At 34.2% G+C, this 17,171-nt stretch overlaps 1 protein-coding gene across 1 annotated transcript; it reads right to left on the minus strand.

The window, feature by feature from the left end:
* Positions 1-663: 663 nt before the first annotated feature.
* LOC122030854 (splicing factor 3B subunit 2-like) lies at positions 664-13,414 on the minus strand. Its single transcript, XM_042589905.1, has 18 exons — positions 13,076-13,414; positions 7,551-7,670; positions 7,324-7,446; positions 7,189-7,251; positions 5,586-5,693; positions 4,956-5,033; positions 4,690-4,782; positions 4,347-4,433; positions 2,533-2,634; positions 2,329-2,448; positions 2,147-2,209; positions 1,872-2,008; positions 1,718-1,799; positions 1,577-1,635; positions 1,428-1,467; positions 1,223-1,314; positions 1,075-1,144; positions 664-970 (listed from the first exon to the last, which is right to left on the minus strand). The coding sequence occupies exons 1-18, from the start codon at positions 13,337-13,339 to the stop codon at positions 902-904; spliced, it is 1,770 nt and encodes a 589-aa protein (XP_042445839.1). The 5' UTR covers positions 13,340-13,414; the 3' UTR covers positions 664-901.
* Positions 13,415-17,171: the final 3,757 nt, after the last annotated feature.

A 17,171-nucleotide genomic window follows, 5' to 3' on the forward strand; every position in this document is an offset into this window, starting at 1 on the left:
AGCACAGGAGGAGGAGGATGTTGAGAAGTAGAGTTAGGGCACGGGAGGAGGGGTCGCGTTAAAGCACAAGAGGAGGAGGATGTTGAGGAGTATAGTTAGGGCACGGGAGGAAGAGTAGAGTTAGGGCATGATCGCTAATGGAGAAGAAAAAACTGAGGAGGAGGAGAAAAAACGGAGGAGGAGGAGGAAGAGTAGAGTTAGGGCACGATCGCTGATGGAGGCGAAAAAACGGAGGAGGAGGAAGAGTAGAGTTAGAGCTTTTTCGTTGATGGAGGAGAAAAAACGGAGTAGGAGGAGGAGGACTCGTTAGGGCACGGAGGAGAGGTCGCGAAAAAACGGAGGAGGAGTAGAGCCAAGTCTGCGATTTTTACTCTGAGTTGGACTTGGCCACATCAACTGCCACCTAAGTCGCGCTACGAATTCGCTAAGAGAAATCGCTGCATGCATCATTACTCTATAAACATTTAAACATTGAGAATTAGCAATGAAAATTACAATATCAAGCGCGTCTATGATGGCATCAAATTAATCTTGCAATCCGAATTACAACATAAACTGCCACAAAACTGAACCGACTGAAAAAAAAATGCTATAGTTCTACCTGAACGCTGCAACAGCCTATTTTGAAATTTGAAAACATGCATGGAAACAAAATGTCACATATATCATCAATGCCATTTTGCCAATAAAATCCATTAAGTGCTACATGTCGCATGTCAATATCGATATAGGATGATCCTTAAGCAAAATCAAAGAAACGTAACACCACTGGGATTCCACTCAGAGCTAGAAGGCTTCCCTCATTGACATAGAATGCCCAGGACTACTAGATAATCTAAAATTCTAGGCATAAATTACACGTCCAAGGATTTCATCAAGTAGCAAACTCATCAAAGATAATCTAGAACTTGAAATCTTTCTTCTTTGATTTTGCTTCCTTTTCTTTGCGTTTCCTCTTATTTGCAGCTTGCTGAAGTTAAGAAGCCATGGGACAAGATCAGGAAAAAATGATATTAACTGAATATACAAACAGGAATAAACCACAAAGTAAGTAGCAATAGGCAGGGAGCAAACCTCCGCAACCATGTCACTGAAGTCTTCCTTTTGGTTCCGTAGCTTCTCTTCCTCTCGTGCTTCTTCGTACCTGATACAAAAAGAAGAAAAAATGCTTAGAAAAGATTTGGACAACAATCTACTCTAAGAAGCAATTGGTGCATCTTACTTGGCTGCTAAAACATCATCCATGACTTCCAGCTCCTCGGGTTGTATAGTGACATCAACCTTGTCTGATTTCTGACCGCGTAGAAGATCAACCTAAACGTAGAAACATCCATTAAATCATTTCAGTTCTCAGAGGAAAAAAGAAATGTTGTGGCCAAGATCTAAAAACTAAGAAAAGAACCAGAAAACTATCATTGAAACCTCACCCTTTTGGGAGCTGCTTTATCTTGTGCCCCAAGCACATAACTATTCACAAAAACAGAAATTACATCAGCAATAACCAAATTGCATAGATTAAACAATTAATCAATCCCTGAATATGATAAGATGGGCAAGACTAATGTGGAAAACATACGTATGTGTGGTTCCAAGCAAAGTGCCAGGAGCAATTCTTTCTTCCTTCTCTTCAAGAACCTTCAGAGAAAAACCAACAATGTGAGAAAAAAAAAATAAGTGTCAACATAAGGAAGTGCTACATGAATGGAAACTTGATTACTTGATAAAGTGGTTTCTCAGGCTCCTTGCGCTGTTGTTTCCTTAAATCAATGACATCAGGTGTTTCTACACCAGTGGGAGTGCTGAAAACCAAAAGAATAAGTTAACATAAAGGTCAGATAGAAACATCAAAGATAAGAAAGAACATAAAGCACCTCGAAAGGCTATCAACAGACTGAATGCCAGCCTCCAATTCCTCTTCTTCCATCTCTTCCTCTTCTTCCTCTTCTTCTTCTTCCTCTTCCTCTTCCTCAAGATCTCCCCAGTGTTTACTCCGATCAACTGGCTCTTCCTAAAATTGAAAAAAGAATAGTAAATGATAGGCATCCACATGATATTAAGATGGAAAATCTTGATATTCTAGCTTCATTAACAGTCAATGAGATTGCCAATCAAGCCAGTTTCATATTTTATGGAAGAAATGGGCCACCTCATAGATGAGTTGATCCTGCTGTTGTACCCCGAAAACATCACCATACAGTGGGCGTCCATGCTGTCCAAGAAAAAGAGAAGATAGATCATGACCATAAGGAATGAATTTAAAAAGGCAATACCATTATACAAACACTGAAGTAGAGCAAGCAACACTAACGATCAACTAGAAGATCTTACTTCATCAACAGGAGGTTTACCCCAACCTCCAGGATGATAACCAAAGCTGGCTCCAGGAGGGATGGGAGCATTTAAACCAGGTATCTTTAACTGGGGGTAGGATGGAGGAGGGCCATACCTCTGTAGAAAACTAGTAGCCATTAGTTGCCTTATAGTAAAATTCATACAAAAATTGTGAGGTTAATATAGATCTATGCAAATGACCTGCATATTAATAAGCCATGGAGGTGGTGCGCCATCAGGCATCCCAAGTGCTTCTTTAAGTTCCTTTGACAACATACCTGGCTTCATTTCCCTAAGTTTAACCTGCAATAACATAAAATTGAATTCTGATACAACTAAGAAGACAACGGCAAGTAAAATCTTCACAAAGATGCAACAAAATTATAAAGAAATTATACACCGAACACAAGATTTCAACAGTTATCATAATCTTAATCTACCATTTAAAAATTTCAGATGTATCCAAAAAATGTACTTTAATTCAAGGTTTAAAATTTCGATCCATGCGAGATTTCGCTCCCAGATTGGAATGATACAGTTTCGGTACTGTATCATGTTGTACCGATGCGGTTTCGATATATATATATATATATATATTGCATTTTAAAATCAAATTTATTTAAAAGAATTATATATTTTAAATTTTTTAATAATTAAATTTTTAGAATTATTTATAATATTTTAAAATTATTTTAAATAGTTTTATAAAATTTTAATCTATTTTTAATTTATAAAAGTAATTTAAAGTTTGATTTTAAAATTATTTTAATTTATATAACTATATATTATATAAATTATCTTTATTTTACTTTAAATTTTAAGTATTTTTAATAAAAATAATAATATTATATATTATAATTATATTAATTAACTAACAATTTATTTAATTAATTATTAATTTATATAATATATCATTTAAATTTATATAATAATTATTAGAAATTATATATATAATATACTGATTTTAATTCAAACTTTTAATAAAATCTAATTTTTCCTCACCATCATCGATTTGCAATCCGCCTCCTCCCCTTCACGATTCTTTCTCTCCACCACCTCACCGCTCCTCCCCTTCACGATTCTTTCTCTCCGCCGCCTTACCGTTGTCTCGCTGCCGCTAATCTCTCGTTGGTGGCCTCACCGAGCTCGATACTTACATGTAAGTCTTGATTCCTTCTTCCTTCTATTGCACGCATGTGACGCACACAATGATGGTGCACCCGAAATTGTTGCCCTTGTTGTGCTGGTGTCGGTCCCATGTCATAATGGTAAAAAGGCAAAGCGGCTCGAGATTTCATTCCTTGCTTTGATTACATACTATAAGCTCCTAGTGTGCGGATTGCTATCCCACGGGTTGGCACAATTGATACCTATATGGGTGATTGCTCCATAGATCTTGGGATCAATTCTCAGGTGCAAAATGTCTCATTAGGTGCCTAAGAGTCGCTACGCTAGACAAAATGTCTTTCATGATTTACCTTGCCTAAATCTTGTCGTAAGGCCGGCAATATATGGCCTCTTGGGTTGAGTAATATCACCTTTTGCTTCAATAGTGTGTGGATTTGCTATCTTATTAACTAAAACAATACACAACAATGGCGTACCATCAATATTTTAATGATCAGAAAATATATACGTGCATCCTTTCAACAAGCTGAAAGCATAATAATATTCTAGCATGAAAAATAGAAAATAAAAACAATTACAAGATAAGATAAAAAGACATGGTATGTGCCTTATGAAGGGTCAACCATAGGAATGGAGGTCCAGTTTACCATGCTAAGGTTATTAACTTAATCCATGAATTTTGAGCGAACTCAAATATCTTTGAAAATAGATTGCTACCATTATCTATTTTCAAAGATATTTGAGTTCGCTAAAAAAATTCAAGCAAAAGGACTAATAATGTAACAAGCATTTCAGTAGAAGTAAAATCTCAAAAATAGATACATAGAAACAGATATATGATTAAAAAAAACTTTAACAATAGCATGTACATTGCACAAATATGGTACCTCAAATTCTTTTCCTTCATAGTATAGATCTCCATGGGTTGTCAACTTTGGTTTAGTTTGGTACTTGAAAAATGCATCATGCAGGACCTGAAAACCAAAATAGAAGTCAAATTTTTAAATGGTAACTAGTTGACTCTTTGAACCATTGAGGTATGAGTATCAAGATACATTTATCAGGTCGGATCAAGGGGATCTAAGAGTTCAACATTGCATAATTTTATCAATTTTGTGTCATGTTGATACAGGTATGTGGTAAACAAAGAGCTGGGTAGCTAAAGTAGAAAAACAAGAGAACAATGGAATGTGAACGTCAAAAGTTTATCATAATCAATCTATATATAACCTGATAATCTATATCCATCTTCCCCATCTTTGGTTGCATGCGTTCACGCTGTTTTTGTTTCAGCTTCTTGCTATCCTCTTTCTCAACATATGCCTACAAAAATAAAATAAACAAATTAAGACCAAAAGGCAATAAAGGATTTGGAAAAAGATAAAACATAATCAGATCCACCAATAATCAATTCTCTATTTCCAAACTGATTGACTATACGAAAGACCAAAACAAAGCAATCTCCAATATAAATCAGCTAAATATTTTCTTAGTACCTGTCTTATCTTCTCAATGCCAGTCGCAGCAATAAAGTCAGGGAGTTGAAATGGCTGTTTCTCAATACCACGCTTTCCCTATCAATTACCACAAGACACATAAAATCCAAATACATGAAAATATACAAATCATAAATTAACTGCAATATATTCTATAGACAAAATGCAATTGAAATCTGTGGGAGGTTTCACATCTCAAAAAATCTGCAATAACAAAAAGAACATAATTCAGTTCAAATCTGATGCATAAACATTTTGACAAGTAACACAATATGCATGTTTCATATGTGATATTAAGGTATAAGCAAGTTAACATCACCTATTTTATAAACCTTGGATTCTAGTCTAGTACTTATCCTACTTAGTACTGAAGGCATCACATGCATCTACCTAGACATGACCATCCTATCATTTTGCTAAAAGAGAAAGCCCTCAAAGGCCCTATGGCAGTTACCATGATGTCCAGCCTCAGTCATTGTTACAGCTGGTTCCTGCAAGAATTATGTACAAGCATAAGAGGGGTGTCTTATCGACTCCATTTGCCCCACCCCTCATGCAGAAATTTGCATATAGACCCTCCTCCAAAAAAAGCAGCATTGATAATCTAGCTTATGTGAAAGAGTGACTAACCTGAAGGAATTTCCTTTTTTGACACCAATGCCGTGGAACTGGCACAGTATTACGATATGACTTAAGAAAAACAAGCAACTTTGGATCTGCTGCTGTTGCATCCCAGACCTTGAAAAAGATGAAATAGAAACATTAAAAGATTCTCAAGCAAAAAAAAAAAATCCAAACAAAGGTGAATTAAACTGTACAGATCGTACTCCTGCAAGTATAATGAGCAAAGGTATCTGCAGAAACATGAATCAGATAACTAAATAAAATAAGATGAGAAAAATAGAAGAGGTCCATGCTTACAATGGTCATGTAAGAGTCCATAAAACTTGAATCCTCAACTGTACCCAAATATATTTGTACAATAATACAAAGTTCCACAGTATGTCAAGAAGCATCATAGTTGAACAAAAGAAACACCTTCATTTGTATATAATAAACAAGAACCATATTAGTAAACTCTCAGTAGTTGAAAACATTTTTCACTGGAACAAATTGTTTTCTGTTGTGGAAATATAAGGGAACCATAATTTCTAGGATTCTAACAGTTAAATAAGATACACAAATCCCAATACTCAATATGATTAATTGGATAAGTATCTGATCCTTATGTTCCAAAGCATAGGAGTGCAAAAGGAAAAATAAAGGTGGAAAACTTTGTAGGAGATACCGTGAACCATAATGCCTTAAATTCTGACAATGAAGCAACACATATCTTAAAGCTGCTATCCTGTTAATATTATAAAGGCATTTAACAATTAACCTCAATAGGCAATATGATTAATCACATGACAAGTACTCCGATCCTTGTGTTCCAAGCATGGGAATGCACAAGAAAACATAAATGAGAAAAACCTCTTAGGAACTACCATGAATCATAAAAACTCTAAGACAATAACACAAATCTTAACTGTGCATCTTGTTAATATTAACTTACTTTTTTTCAACAACTTGTTTTACTCACTGACTTATAAGAAGCTCTGTTCTTTTTCCTCTGACAAATATTAAAAAAAAAATAAAACAATAATAAACTCACGGTGTCTAATGAGTGATTAAAAAGCAACTGCAATGTATCCCTTGTTACTGGACATTCCATTACCAGGGGAAAAAAACCATTAAGGAAGCTGGTGTCAACTTGATCTAATAATTGCATTATTGATTTCCTCCTGATTCAAAGGTTCTCCACCATCATTCACCTTAGAGACAGTAGAATTGAAGATAATACCATTACATGTTAGCTATTGTGAGTAAAGACTATTATTGGCTAAAAGAATCACAAGACTCCAGTGATGTTCTTGTTCCTCATTGGCAAATAATATATCAATAATAGGATTTAGAGTAAGTTTTAATTATCTTCTCAGATATCAATATTTATTGTAATATATGGATAACACAAAAATAAGAACCTTGAATTTAATAATGCATTCTTAATCCTAATCTGGAAGCTATTGCTTTATTCCATTAAATTTAGAAAGGTGTATGAAATATTATACACAAAAGTACATAGGATATATAAAGATAGAAATATATGAAACAAGAAATTTCAAGAAAACTAGATACCTCAAGGCAATGGTATTTTGCATTATCACAGACAAGCACACAAATCTAAGCATACCTCAACTACATCTGGCCTTGAGCAAATTTGTTTTATTTCTGCAATCTTCATTCGCTTTTGAAGCTACAGAAACATGAAACAGAATAAGTATAAGCACACTTTCTCAAAATACAAAACCAGTTAGCCATTTCTGACCCTTTTTTTCTTGTTTGATAGTCCTTTCTCCTTCTGATGAGACTCCTGCTCATCCTCTTCTGAATCAGAATCTCCTTTCTTGGCTACTGCATTGCCAGTGGTTTCATCCTTTTTGATATCATCCTGCAAGGACAACAACGCCAAGCATATAAAAAAACTAAAGAAAAGAAAAGAAAAACAAACCCATCTTCGCTTAAGAATACTCTGCGAACACATTATGAATATACCTCACCACCAGCATCATCCCTGAAGTTGAACTTCTCAATAACACTCTTAAATTCCTCTAGCAAGCTCGCATCTATATCAGCCTTCTCAGGAACATACTCCACCTCCACTGTCACATCAACCTGAGGGAAATCAAGTCTTTTGTTATCAAACAAGATCGCTTCAAATCACGCCTTCGAAATATTATCCTATGGAATGGGTTGTTTAATAGAATAAGTAAATTCCTTTATTTTCTCTTATTAGTTATAAGACACTGTTAATAAAATTAGTCTCCTTTTTTTTTATGACAAGGCACTCTTATATGCTTATAAATAAAAATATCATGTGGCCATTTAACATCAACCAAATGTAGGTTAATGAACTAAAAGCTTTTAGTTATATAGGAGGTCGATTGTCTCAAAGTCATCATCCCCTTTCCTTTTCTTGAATTTTCTACAACATAAGGCACAAGTTCATAGCAACTTGGTATGAGAGCAAGGTTGCTCATGCTACCAATTGCCCTACATCAACAAGCCCCTCACCACCACCACCACCACCACCATCAATCGCCTGCACCTACATAATTGATTCCATTATTATCATCGTACTGTCATCCAGAAACCACATACATTGTTCAATTATGCATGGTCTTAACCAAACTTCAAGAGAATAAACATTAATCCAACGTGACAAGGATTCTCAACTTGATCCAAAATAGGTTGTGGAGTTTGAACTAAAGTACGAAGCTGAAATTGGCAACTTGAAGCATCCATAACATCCCTTATCATAGCAGCAAATGGATTGAAGGATCGCCTAGATAATGGCAAGTTCAAGCAAACCAACTTAAGGAGAGATAACTCATTGATCTTGACAACAATAACAACAACAATGTCAAGCTAACACTCATAAAGATCATGACAAAATCCTCTCACATATGAAAGTGAATTTTCCTCATTGGGAGAGCTAAGATCCTACTAAGTGGATTTCAAGAGTTGAGAAATTTTTTCACTTTCACACACTAGATGATGCAAACGTGGAGATAGCATTTGTGAACTTTAAAGACTATGTCATCCAATAGTATGATTGGCTCAAGCCATGCCATGGGCATCCAAAATGGGCGGGATTTCATCCAATTTGGCACTTCTGAGTATGAGAATGTCAATGGAGAATTAGTCCAAATTTGACAAACTACAATAGTGATTGAGTACTAAGGACAATTTGAGTGTCTCTCTGAATGAGCTCGTGATTTGTCATAAAAGTAATTATTAGGCTCCTTTATTAAGGCACTTCACTTTGACGTATGACAAGAGGTTAAGATATATCCACTTTGTGCCATGAAGGTTGATTTATCCTTTGCAAGATTATAAGAAGAGAAGATCAATGATGAAGGGCATAGAAATAACATGGCAGTTCATAAAACCACATCCCATCACTTAACATCTTACAAACTAATAGAAAAGAAGACGAAGAAATGAACAATAAAAGGAGTATGATAACATTATAATGAAAGGTGGCAGCGAAATGATTGCTGATTATTGGTGATTAAGTCAATAAAGAACTTAGAGGAAGAAGATTATCTTAATGAAGATAAATAGTAAGAAAGTGTCTATAAAGTACAATAATGCTATGGCAATACCAGTTTATACCTTAGACAATCTCCACAAACAGTGAAAGTATAAGGATTCAATCAACAATAAGCAGGGGAAATATTTATATATTTAGGAAGCACCGACAATTGTTCAAGACTTGACCATGGTAAGAAGGCTTGACAAAAAAGTGAGAACGACATCACCTTAATGTAAGGTGGTTGGTAAAAGATCACTTACAATCCTAGAAAAGTCTGAAAAAGTGTGGTAACATTAAGATTATTTTTTGTCAACTTAACCACAACTGTTTCATTTACCTTTAGATGGAACACCACACTTACCTTCAGATGGATGTGATGTTGTATTCGGAGCACAATGTTCAAGAACATTAGAAGACATAATGTGAAATTTCTCCAAATTGTAAATGCACTTCTAGGACTAAAGAAAAGTAATCCGTATAAAGGACAAGAAATAAGATGATGCCACATCAATCAACAGTCATCAAATAGTGTAGTTACTAAAAAAGACTTACATTTTCCTCATGCAACTTTCCATTAATAAAGAGTTTAAAGATACACTCCTAGCTTTAGAAGAATTGAAGATTCTACTTTTAAATTTCCTATTATATTTGTCAAGCTGAAGAGGCTTCCTCCACCACACTCACAGGGCCACTGTATATCTTTGCTACCTGGGGGTACTCTAGAAAATGTGAGCTCTTATTGCTCTCCTATATTTAAAAGGAAGAAATTGAGAAAATTGTACAACAGACGTGTGTAAATTACCATGCACTTAATCAGACCACAATAAAAGGACAAACTCTATCATTGAGGAATTGCTTAATGAGTTAGGAGGTGGCACATTCTTCTCAAAATTGGATCTTCACTCAGGCTACCATCAAATAAGAGTCCACCAATTAGACATTCAAAAGATGACTTTTTGGATTTAAGATGGTCATTACCTTACCTCCATACATTTTTATAATTTTTTTTACAACATTCTTGTCCATAGTTCATCATTTGAAGATCATCTACATTGTCTCTATGAGGTCCTCACTCTTTTGCGTTAATGGTCTCTTTTGTGAAATGATTTAACTATGACTTTGAGACAACTAAGGCAAAATACCTTGGACATATTGTTAGCAAGAAAAGAGTAATCGACCCCTCAAAAGGTATAGGTTATGAAGGAGTGACCCACTTCAAAGAACATCAAGGTAGTACGAGATTTTCTTGGCCTATCAGTTTCTTATTACAAGTTTGTGATGAAATATAAAAAATATCAATGCTCCATAACAACATGAAGGATGCATTCAAATGATACCTAGAAGCGAAAAAAGCATTTCACAAGTTAAAGTTAGTTATGACAATGGCACCCGTCTTGTACTAACAAAGTTCACAAAGCTATTTATCATTGAAGTTGATGGATCCAAAGGTGGCATTCAAACAATTCTATGCTACAATGATGCCCCTTACTTTTCTAGTAAAGTGCTTTCTCATCATGAGTAGATGTCTATCTAAGGATGGACATGTTGGTTACCATACATGACATCACAAAGTCAAGAATGTATCTTCTTGGTTGACGCTTTATGATAAGAACCCATAAAATCCTCAAATTCCTTCTAGATCGACATCTCTCCAACATGGAAATGATCATATTGTTGTCTACAAGAAAGGTATGGAAATTGGATCAAGAGATCGTATAAATGATCATAAAGTTGTCTACAAAAAATGTACAAAAAAAATATGTAGTTGATGCTCTATATCGTCTCCTAATGGATAGAAACTGATGTTAGATATTTAGTGAACATGGATAACATAAAAAAGGAGATAAAGGAGCATTCGACCACCCAAGAATTCATTCAAAGCCTACTACAAAACTCATTCTCAAATCCCTGTATTATTGGGATAGTGAACTTTTGCAATATACTAGCAAATTTTTCAAACCAACAAACTTTGGGGAAAAGAAGGCAATAGTTGAAGAATTCCACTTCTCACCATGCAGCCATTTTGGGTTCCTCTGCATCTATAAACAAATCCCAAGAACCTTCTAACATAAAGAGACAAAAACGAGCATTAAGAATTTTGTCGTTGAATGTGAAATTTGCCGACAAAATAAATGAGAAAATATAGCACAGTTAGACCTTCTTCAACCCTTCCTTTACCATTACAAATATGGATAGTCATTTTTATGGACTACATAGATGGGTTACCAGCATCACAATGAGAGACTACTACCATGGTGGTTGTTGATCGCTTTACAAATTATGTGCACCTATTTGCTTCGTCATAACTTTACACAACTGATCATGTTGCCTAAGCAATGGCTGATCATATAATCAAAATAAATGATCTACCAAGTCATATTGTCAATGATGAGATTCAGTGTCGTTGAAAATTTATAGTAGGGGAACATAAAATTTATTTAAGTATAGATGATGAAATAGTAGGGGATAAAACCTATTGGCGTTGGAGGATCCATATAATTGAATCCACCTAGTGGGATATAGCTTGGTTATTGTTGTTGTATAGAGATTGGGTGTGAACAAGTAAATTTTTAAAATAGCTATTTCGTTTGCAACCCACCAAGCTTAATTTTAGCATATTATTACCACACAAAAAAAAAAGATGGGCAAATAAGGTGGAACCAATCAATGACTAGAAAACTATTTGCATTGTCCGACCACTGAGAACTTCCATGGGTAGAATGGTGGTGGTAAAACACAAGCTACCACTCAACTACTATGGTTCCTCTACAAGTTATATCGATGTATGCCTCTGTTAATCAGCACATATACATATGGATGAACAGTAGTGCATCAGATTGACCAAAACCTGTGCATTTGTGACAAAGTGTTGCAACTTCTGAAAAATAACTTAAGTGATGCACGAGCTAGAAAGAAACAACTAGTAAGCATCATTTAGAAAGGAAGTTCATAGTATGAAATTCCATTTTTCTAAGACAACAGTCATACAAGCAAGCTTTAATTCATACTTCATCCTATACAAAGTTGTTGTCAAAATTCTATGACCTCTACAAGGTGCTAGAGTGCATTGGAACTCTTGCTTATTGTCTTGAGCTTCCTCAAAAATCCAAAAACACCCCGTGTTCCATATGTCTTACTGAAAATAAACAATTAGGTAACAAATTTACACCTCAACAACTTAGTAAATTCCGATGAGGCCATCAAAGTTTCAACCACGGTATTTCAGAAACAAGGTTTATGAAGAAAAATAATTAAGTCATAGTCAACTTATTGATTCAATGGGGCATCCTACCATCAAAGATGCAACATGAGATTCGTGTGCCACTATTCAAGAAAGGTTCCTTCCTAAAATTTATTCATAAGCATGCTCGAGGACATGGTTATCTTAAAGGATGGAATGATACGATCCACAAATAGACATAACAAAATCACCTTTTAAAATGTTATCCACTAAAATTGTAGATTAAGTAGTCCTTTATTTCTCTCTTATTTGTTATAAGACATTATTATTAGAATTTTTTTTTTTAATTATTGACAAGACACTTCTATATGACTATAAATGAAGGCATCACGTAACCATTTGGCATCAAACAAGTAAGTTAACAAATTAAATGCTTTCACTATTGGAGGTCGATCCCCTCAGAGTAATCATCCTCTTTCCTTGTTGCCTACAAGATAGATAGGACTTGAGTTCCTATCACACAACTAGCACAGAAACCACATGAGTACTGAAATTTGAGTCTCGAACACCAGAAAATGAAAAAATATAGGCCATGATAACATGTGTGAAGGAGATAAGAAACCCTAAAAAGTGGTATATGGCGTGGGGAAAATGGATCGGTTGAAATTCTTCAAAAATTAAACATGAATATTAGTTCTTTAGATCGAATAACAAATATATAGAATGAAGATTCGAAGATCTACACTATATTCAACAAAAACCCTAATTGTTCAGAATATCAACACCTAAAGAGGAGCACACCTCGGTGTGAGAATCGGAGTTCGCCTTAGCACCCCTTTCTATTTTCCCTTCCTGAGAAACCATCTCCTCTCCGAGATCTTCCGAGCGAGACGAAGATTGTTTGTCGTTCTTTTTCTGCTTCCGCCTCCTGCGGCGGCGCTCGCTCTCGCGGGCTTTCTTTTTCTCAGCGGAAGCGGTGAAGGCTTTCCCGGTTAGAGCATCTCCCGTGAAATCCCCGTTAGGGATGGTCGTCATGGATTGGTGCGCCAGCTCGACGGCTGCCATCGTTGTGCTCAGGCGCAGAGGAGGAGGGGAGGAAGGGCGAAGGAAGGCGAGAGCGCGAGATGGTTCGACGGATCCTCTTCCCCTCGATTTATACGGCCCAAAACTGCCCGTGCCTTAAGTCGAATCAAATTGGTCGCCCAACCGAACCGCTCCAATCAAAAACATAAAATTAAATAAAAATGTGCACGAGAAAGAAAAAAATATAAGCAATGCTGATAAAAATATTTTACATAGTTTAAAATTGTTTGCTAACAAATATTTTATATATAAAAAAATAATTTCTATTAAGCCTCTTTGGAGTTTTTTTTGGTTTCATCTAAATGAGTGCTTTTTATATCGAGGAACTTATACAAGTGATAAAACTAAACACCATTAGATTTATATGACGGTGAATTACCATTGTTGCTTGTTAAGGTATTCATGTCAAACGCTATGAAAAAAATAATGGCAAAATAATGGATCATGTAGGTAAACTTGTATATTATTTAAATCGCATATTTAAGTTTGAAAATTATCAAATCATATATCTGATATTCATTTTACTTCTTTGTATTATCACTCGTGACCCTGTTGTGTGCATCCGAATCAAAAGAGAAATCTTAACAACATGTGATTTTTCTTCGTGACATGCATCCGAACTAATATCGACGATCAACAACAGTGCACCTTCTTCGTGAAAAAGTTGAATAGATAAAATCTAAACCTAAACACCAGCCAATGAATTATAAGACAGATATATATAATTCTATATATACAAATCTGTTACAATTATAATACAACAAATATATATCCACAACTATATAATATATAAATACCACAAAGAATTATAATACCACAAAGAATTATAATACCACACAAACTCAAGTACAAAACTAAAACATTTATAACAACTGTGAACTTAGATAACCATCAATATCACAATTTAACAAAATAACAATTCACTTACTAATAGCAAGCATTCCGAACCAGTAATACAAATTCACTTAATAACATTAGTACTTTCTTAAAAAATATATAAAATTGATAACTCAATCACACAAAACTATGAACATAGATAACCAAGCAACTATACTTCTTATTCCATCTTTAAGAAAAACTATTTCATTATTCAATGAAATTAGGTTTACCTTATCCACAAATACTCTATCAATCCAAACTTTCCATCAAGAGAAACATGATGTACTTTTACTTTTAGATCTATGGATACAATTCAATCTTCATGTGACTATATATGTAAGTTTTCCGATGCTAAGTTAAAATAAATCTTTAAAGTTAAAAATATGTTGGAAAGTTCATCACGTTGTTGAATAAAAGCAATTGGCACCAATAAGATGCAAAGTAAAAAAAAAAGTCTAACTTAAAATGGCTAAAAGCAATTGGCAGCCATAGTACAGCTTTAAACAATACAGTCGATTACAAGAACAAGAAGATAACAAAAACAAGAATTAGACACTTAGTGATCTTATAATTGGTGCTAATGTCAATGTCAAAACTAATTTTAATTATACCCTCCATCAAAGTTGTTATAAGAACGAGAAGAAAACAATTACAATCAGGGCAGTCTCAAAATTTCCCAAGGCCCTAGATAAAAATAAATTTAAAAAAATCCTTTAATATATTTAAAAAAAATTCACAAATTTTTTTCATTTGAATTTGAGATTGACAATGACTGGTTTAAAAAATTGATTAATTTTTTTAAAAATAAAATATTATTTTTATATAAAATTTAGTTTTTTCGCTAATATTTAGATAATTTTTTTAACACTGTTAAATTATTTAATCCTTTTAAGACATTGAATGTAAATAAAACTTTATTCATTTTAATTTTGAATTTTTTTTTTGAAACATTTTACTTTACGTTGTATGGATAAAAAAATCTTTGATTCATGTTATTATCGAGGAAGAAAAAGAAAGAGTGAGAAAGAAATATTATCAACGAAGGAGGAGAAAGGGAGAAAGAAATATTATTAGCGAAGGAGGAGAAAGGCGTTCTCTGAGAATATCACCGACGAGAGAGCATAAGCGTACAAAATTATTGATAAGAAAAAAAACACCGGCGAAAGAATATAAACATACAAAATTAATTAGGAGAAAAGAAATAGACATAAACATTGGTGAAAGAACAATTAGGATTTTTTTAGAGTTATTGAGAAGGAAAGAGTTTATTAGTTTTATAAGATATATAATTAAATAGAATAAAATCTTGACTAAGTGCAATTATGAGGAAATAAGATTAAATAAAATAAAGCTTGACTAATTGTAATTATGAGGAAATAAGGATATAGGTGTAAATAGGAATAATGAATTAATTAATAAGATGTCATTAATGGGTTAGCATAATATTTATTAATGTGTATGCTATCATTAATTAATATTAATGACCCAATTTAATTTTTCTAATGTCTTTACTTAATTATTTAATCAATGGGCCCCAGTAATATTAGGGCCCTAGGCATAGGCCTTAATGGTCTATGCCTTAAGTCGAGCCTGATTACAATAAATATATCTACTATCACATGCATTTACTCTACTATCACATAACTTGTTATAACAACATACATTTACTCTACTATCACAAAAATTGAGTATCAGCAAATTACACAAATTTATAGCTAAGTACAATAAGTTAGTTACCTAAGTTGTAGCTTATTGTTCGCTAATGTTGGCTAACATTATAACACATTAACATCAATACCGCTAGGAACATAATTACCAATACCACTACCAATGCCACCACTAGAAACCTAATTTTATAACAAATTGTATAAGTAATATCACCATAATATAATTAGACTAATATGAATATAAAAAATCGTAATAATTAACAGTAAATGCATGTTGTTTAATTACTAACTTATTCTTGTTCATTTTATTTCCTCTAATTTTGTAAAAACACACTCCTCATTTCTTACATTTCTTGTTGAAGATTATACATCATATTTTCAAGATGTTTAACGACTCCATTTTGTTGCCTAGATATTCCAACTTTTGATGGTATAACTTCAAATCCCATTCCTCGCACTCTTCCTCGAGATTCCTTGCTAAATACAAGGTAAATTGCATCATCAACAATATTAGTTGTATTTAGAAATTCGGGTGGACATTCTTCTATTTCTTTCTGTAAATAACAAGATATAAGCTTTGTAAAACAAGAAGTTTAGGTTAATAGTGACATTTGTATGAAAACTTTTAGAAATAATAACAAGAGATAACTTTATTACTATTTTCTCGGCAACAACTTAACTAATAAGTGTATGATCGAGACGTGCTAGAGGGAGAGGGTGCATAGCACTCGTGGTTTTTTCACCTTTTTGCAAACATAGAATAAACGCAGTAGAAATAGTAAGCAAAATAAGGGAAGTAAAATAATCGATAACACGTGTTGATTTTACTTGGTTCAGAGCCTTTGACAACCCCTACTCTAAGGCCCGCAATCGTCGATTGCTTTCGGTGGGTAATCCACTAGCAATTCAAATATTACAAGTATATTGAATTACAACTTTGCATTAAATAAAATATACTGACAACTTAAGGATCTGGAAAGTTGCGCTTTCGATTGTCAGAGTTGCGTCGCAGAGTCGTAGGATCATCCTTGAAGCAGTGCACAAGTGAAGGATTACGAGAATGAGTTGTTCATGATGCACTACTCGAAGAGGACATTTATAAGCTATTAAAGGCACCTTCAACCTCATTGAAGGTGCCTCCAGCTTTGCAACTTATCCCCAACTTCTCAGAGTCGATAAGCTCTGCAGCTTGCGCTGGCTCCAAGGCGCCTTCAGGCACACAGAAGGCGCCTCCCTGCCTCTCCGAGTGAGCCTTCAGCCAAAGCAGT

This window comes from Zingiber officinale, chromosome 11A (genome assembly GCF_018446385.1).
Source record: "Zingiber officinale cultivar Zhangliang chromosome 11A, Zo_v1.1, whole genome shotgun sequence".
In the NCBI taxonomy this organism is placed as follows: Eukaryota; Viridiplantae; Streptophyta; class Magnoliopsida; order Zingiberales; family Zingiberaceae; genus Zingiber; species Zingiber officinale.

Coding starts and splice junctions, on each gene's coding strand:
- LOC122030854 (XM_042589905.1), bottom strand. CDS start 13,339: ATGGCAGCCGTCGAGCTGGCGCACCAATCCATGACGACCATCCCTAAC. Junction 7,671..13,075: donor ACTCCGATTCTCACACCGAG/GTGTGCTCCTCT, acceptor GATTTCCCTCAG/GTTGATGTGACAGTGGAGGT. Junction 1,800..1,871: donor TCTGTTGATAGCCTTTCGAG/GTGCTTTATGTT, acceptor TTTGGTTTTCAG/CACTCCCACTGGTGTAGAAA.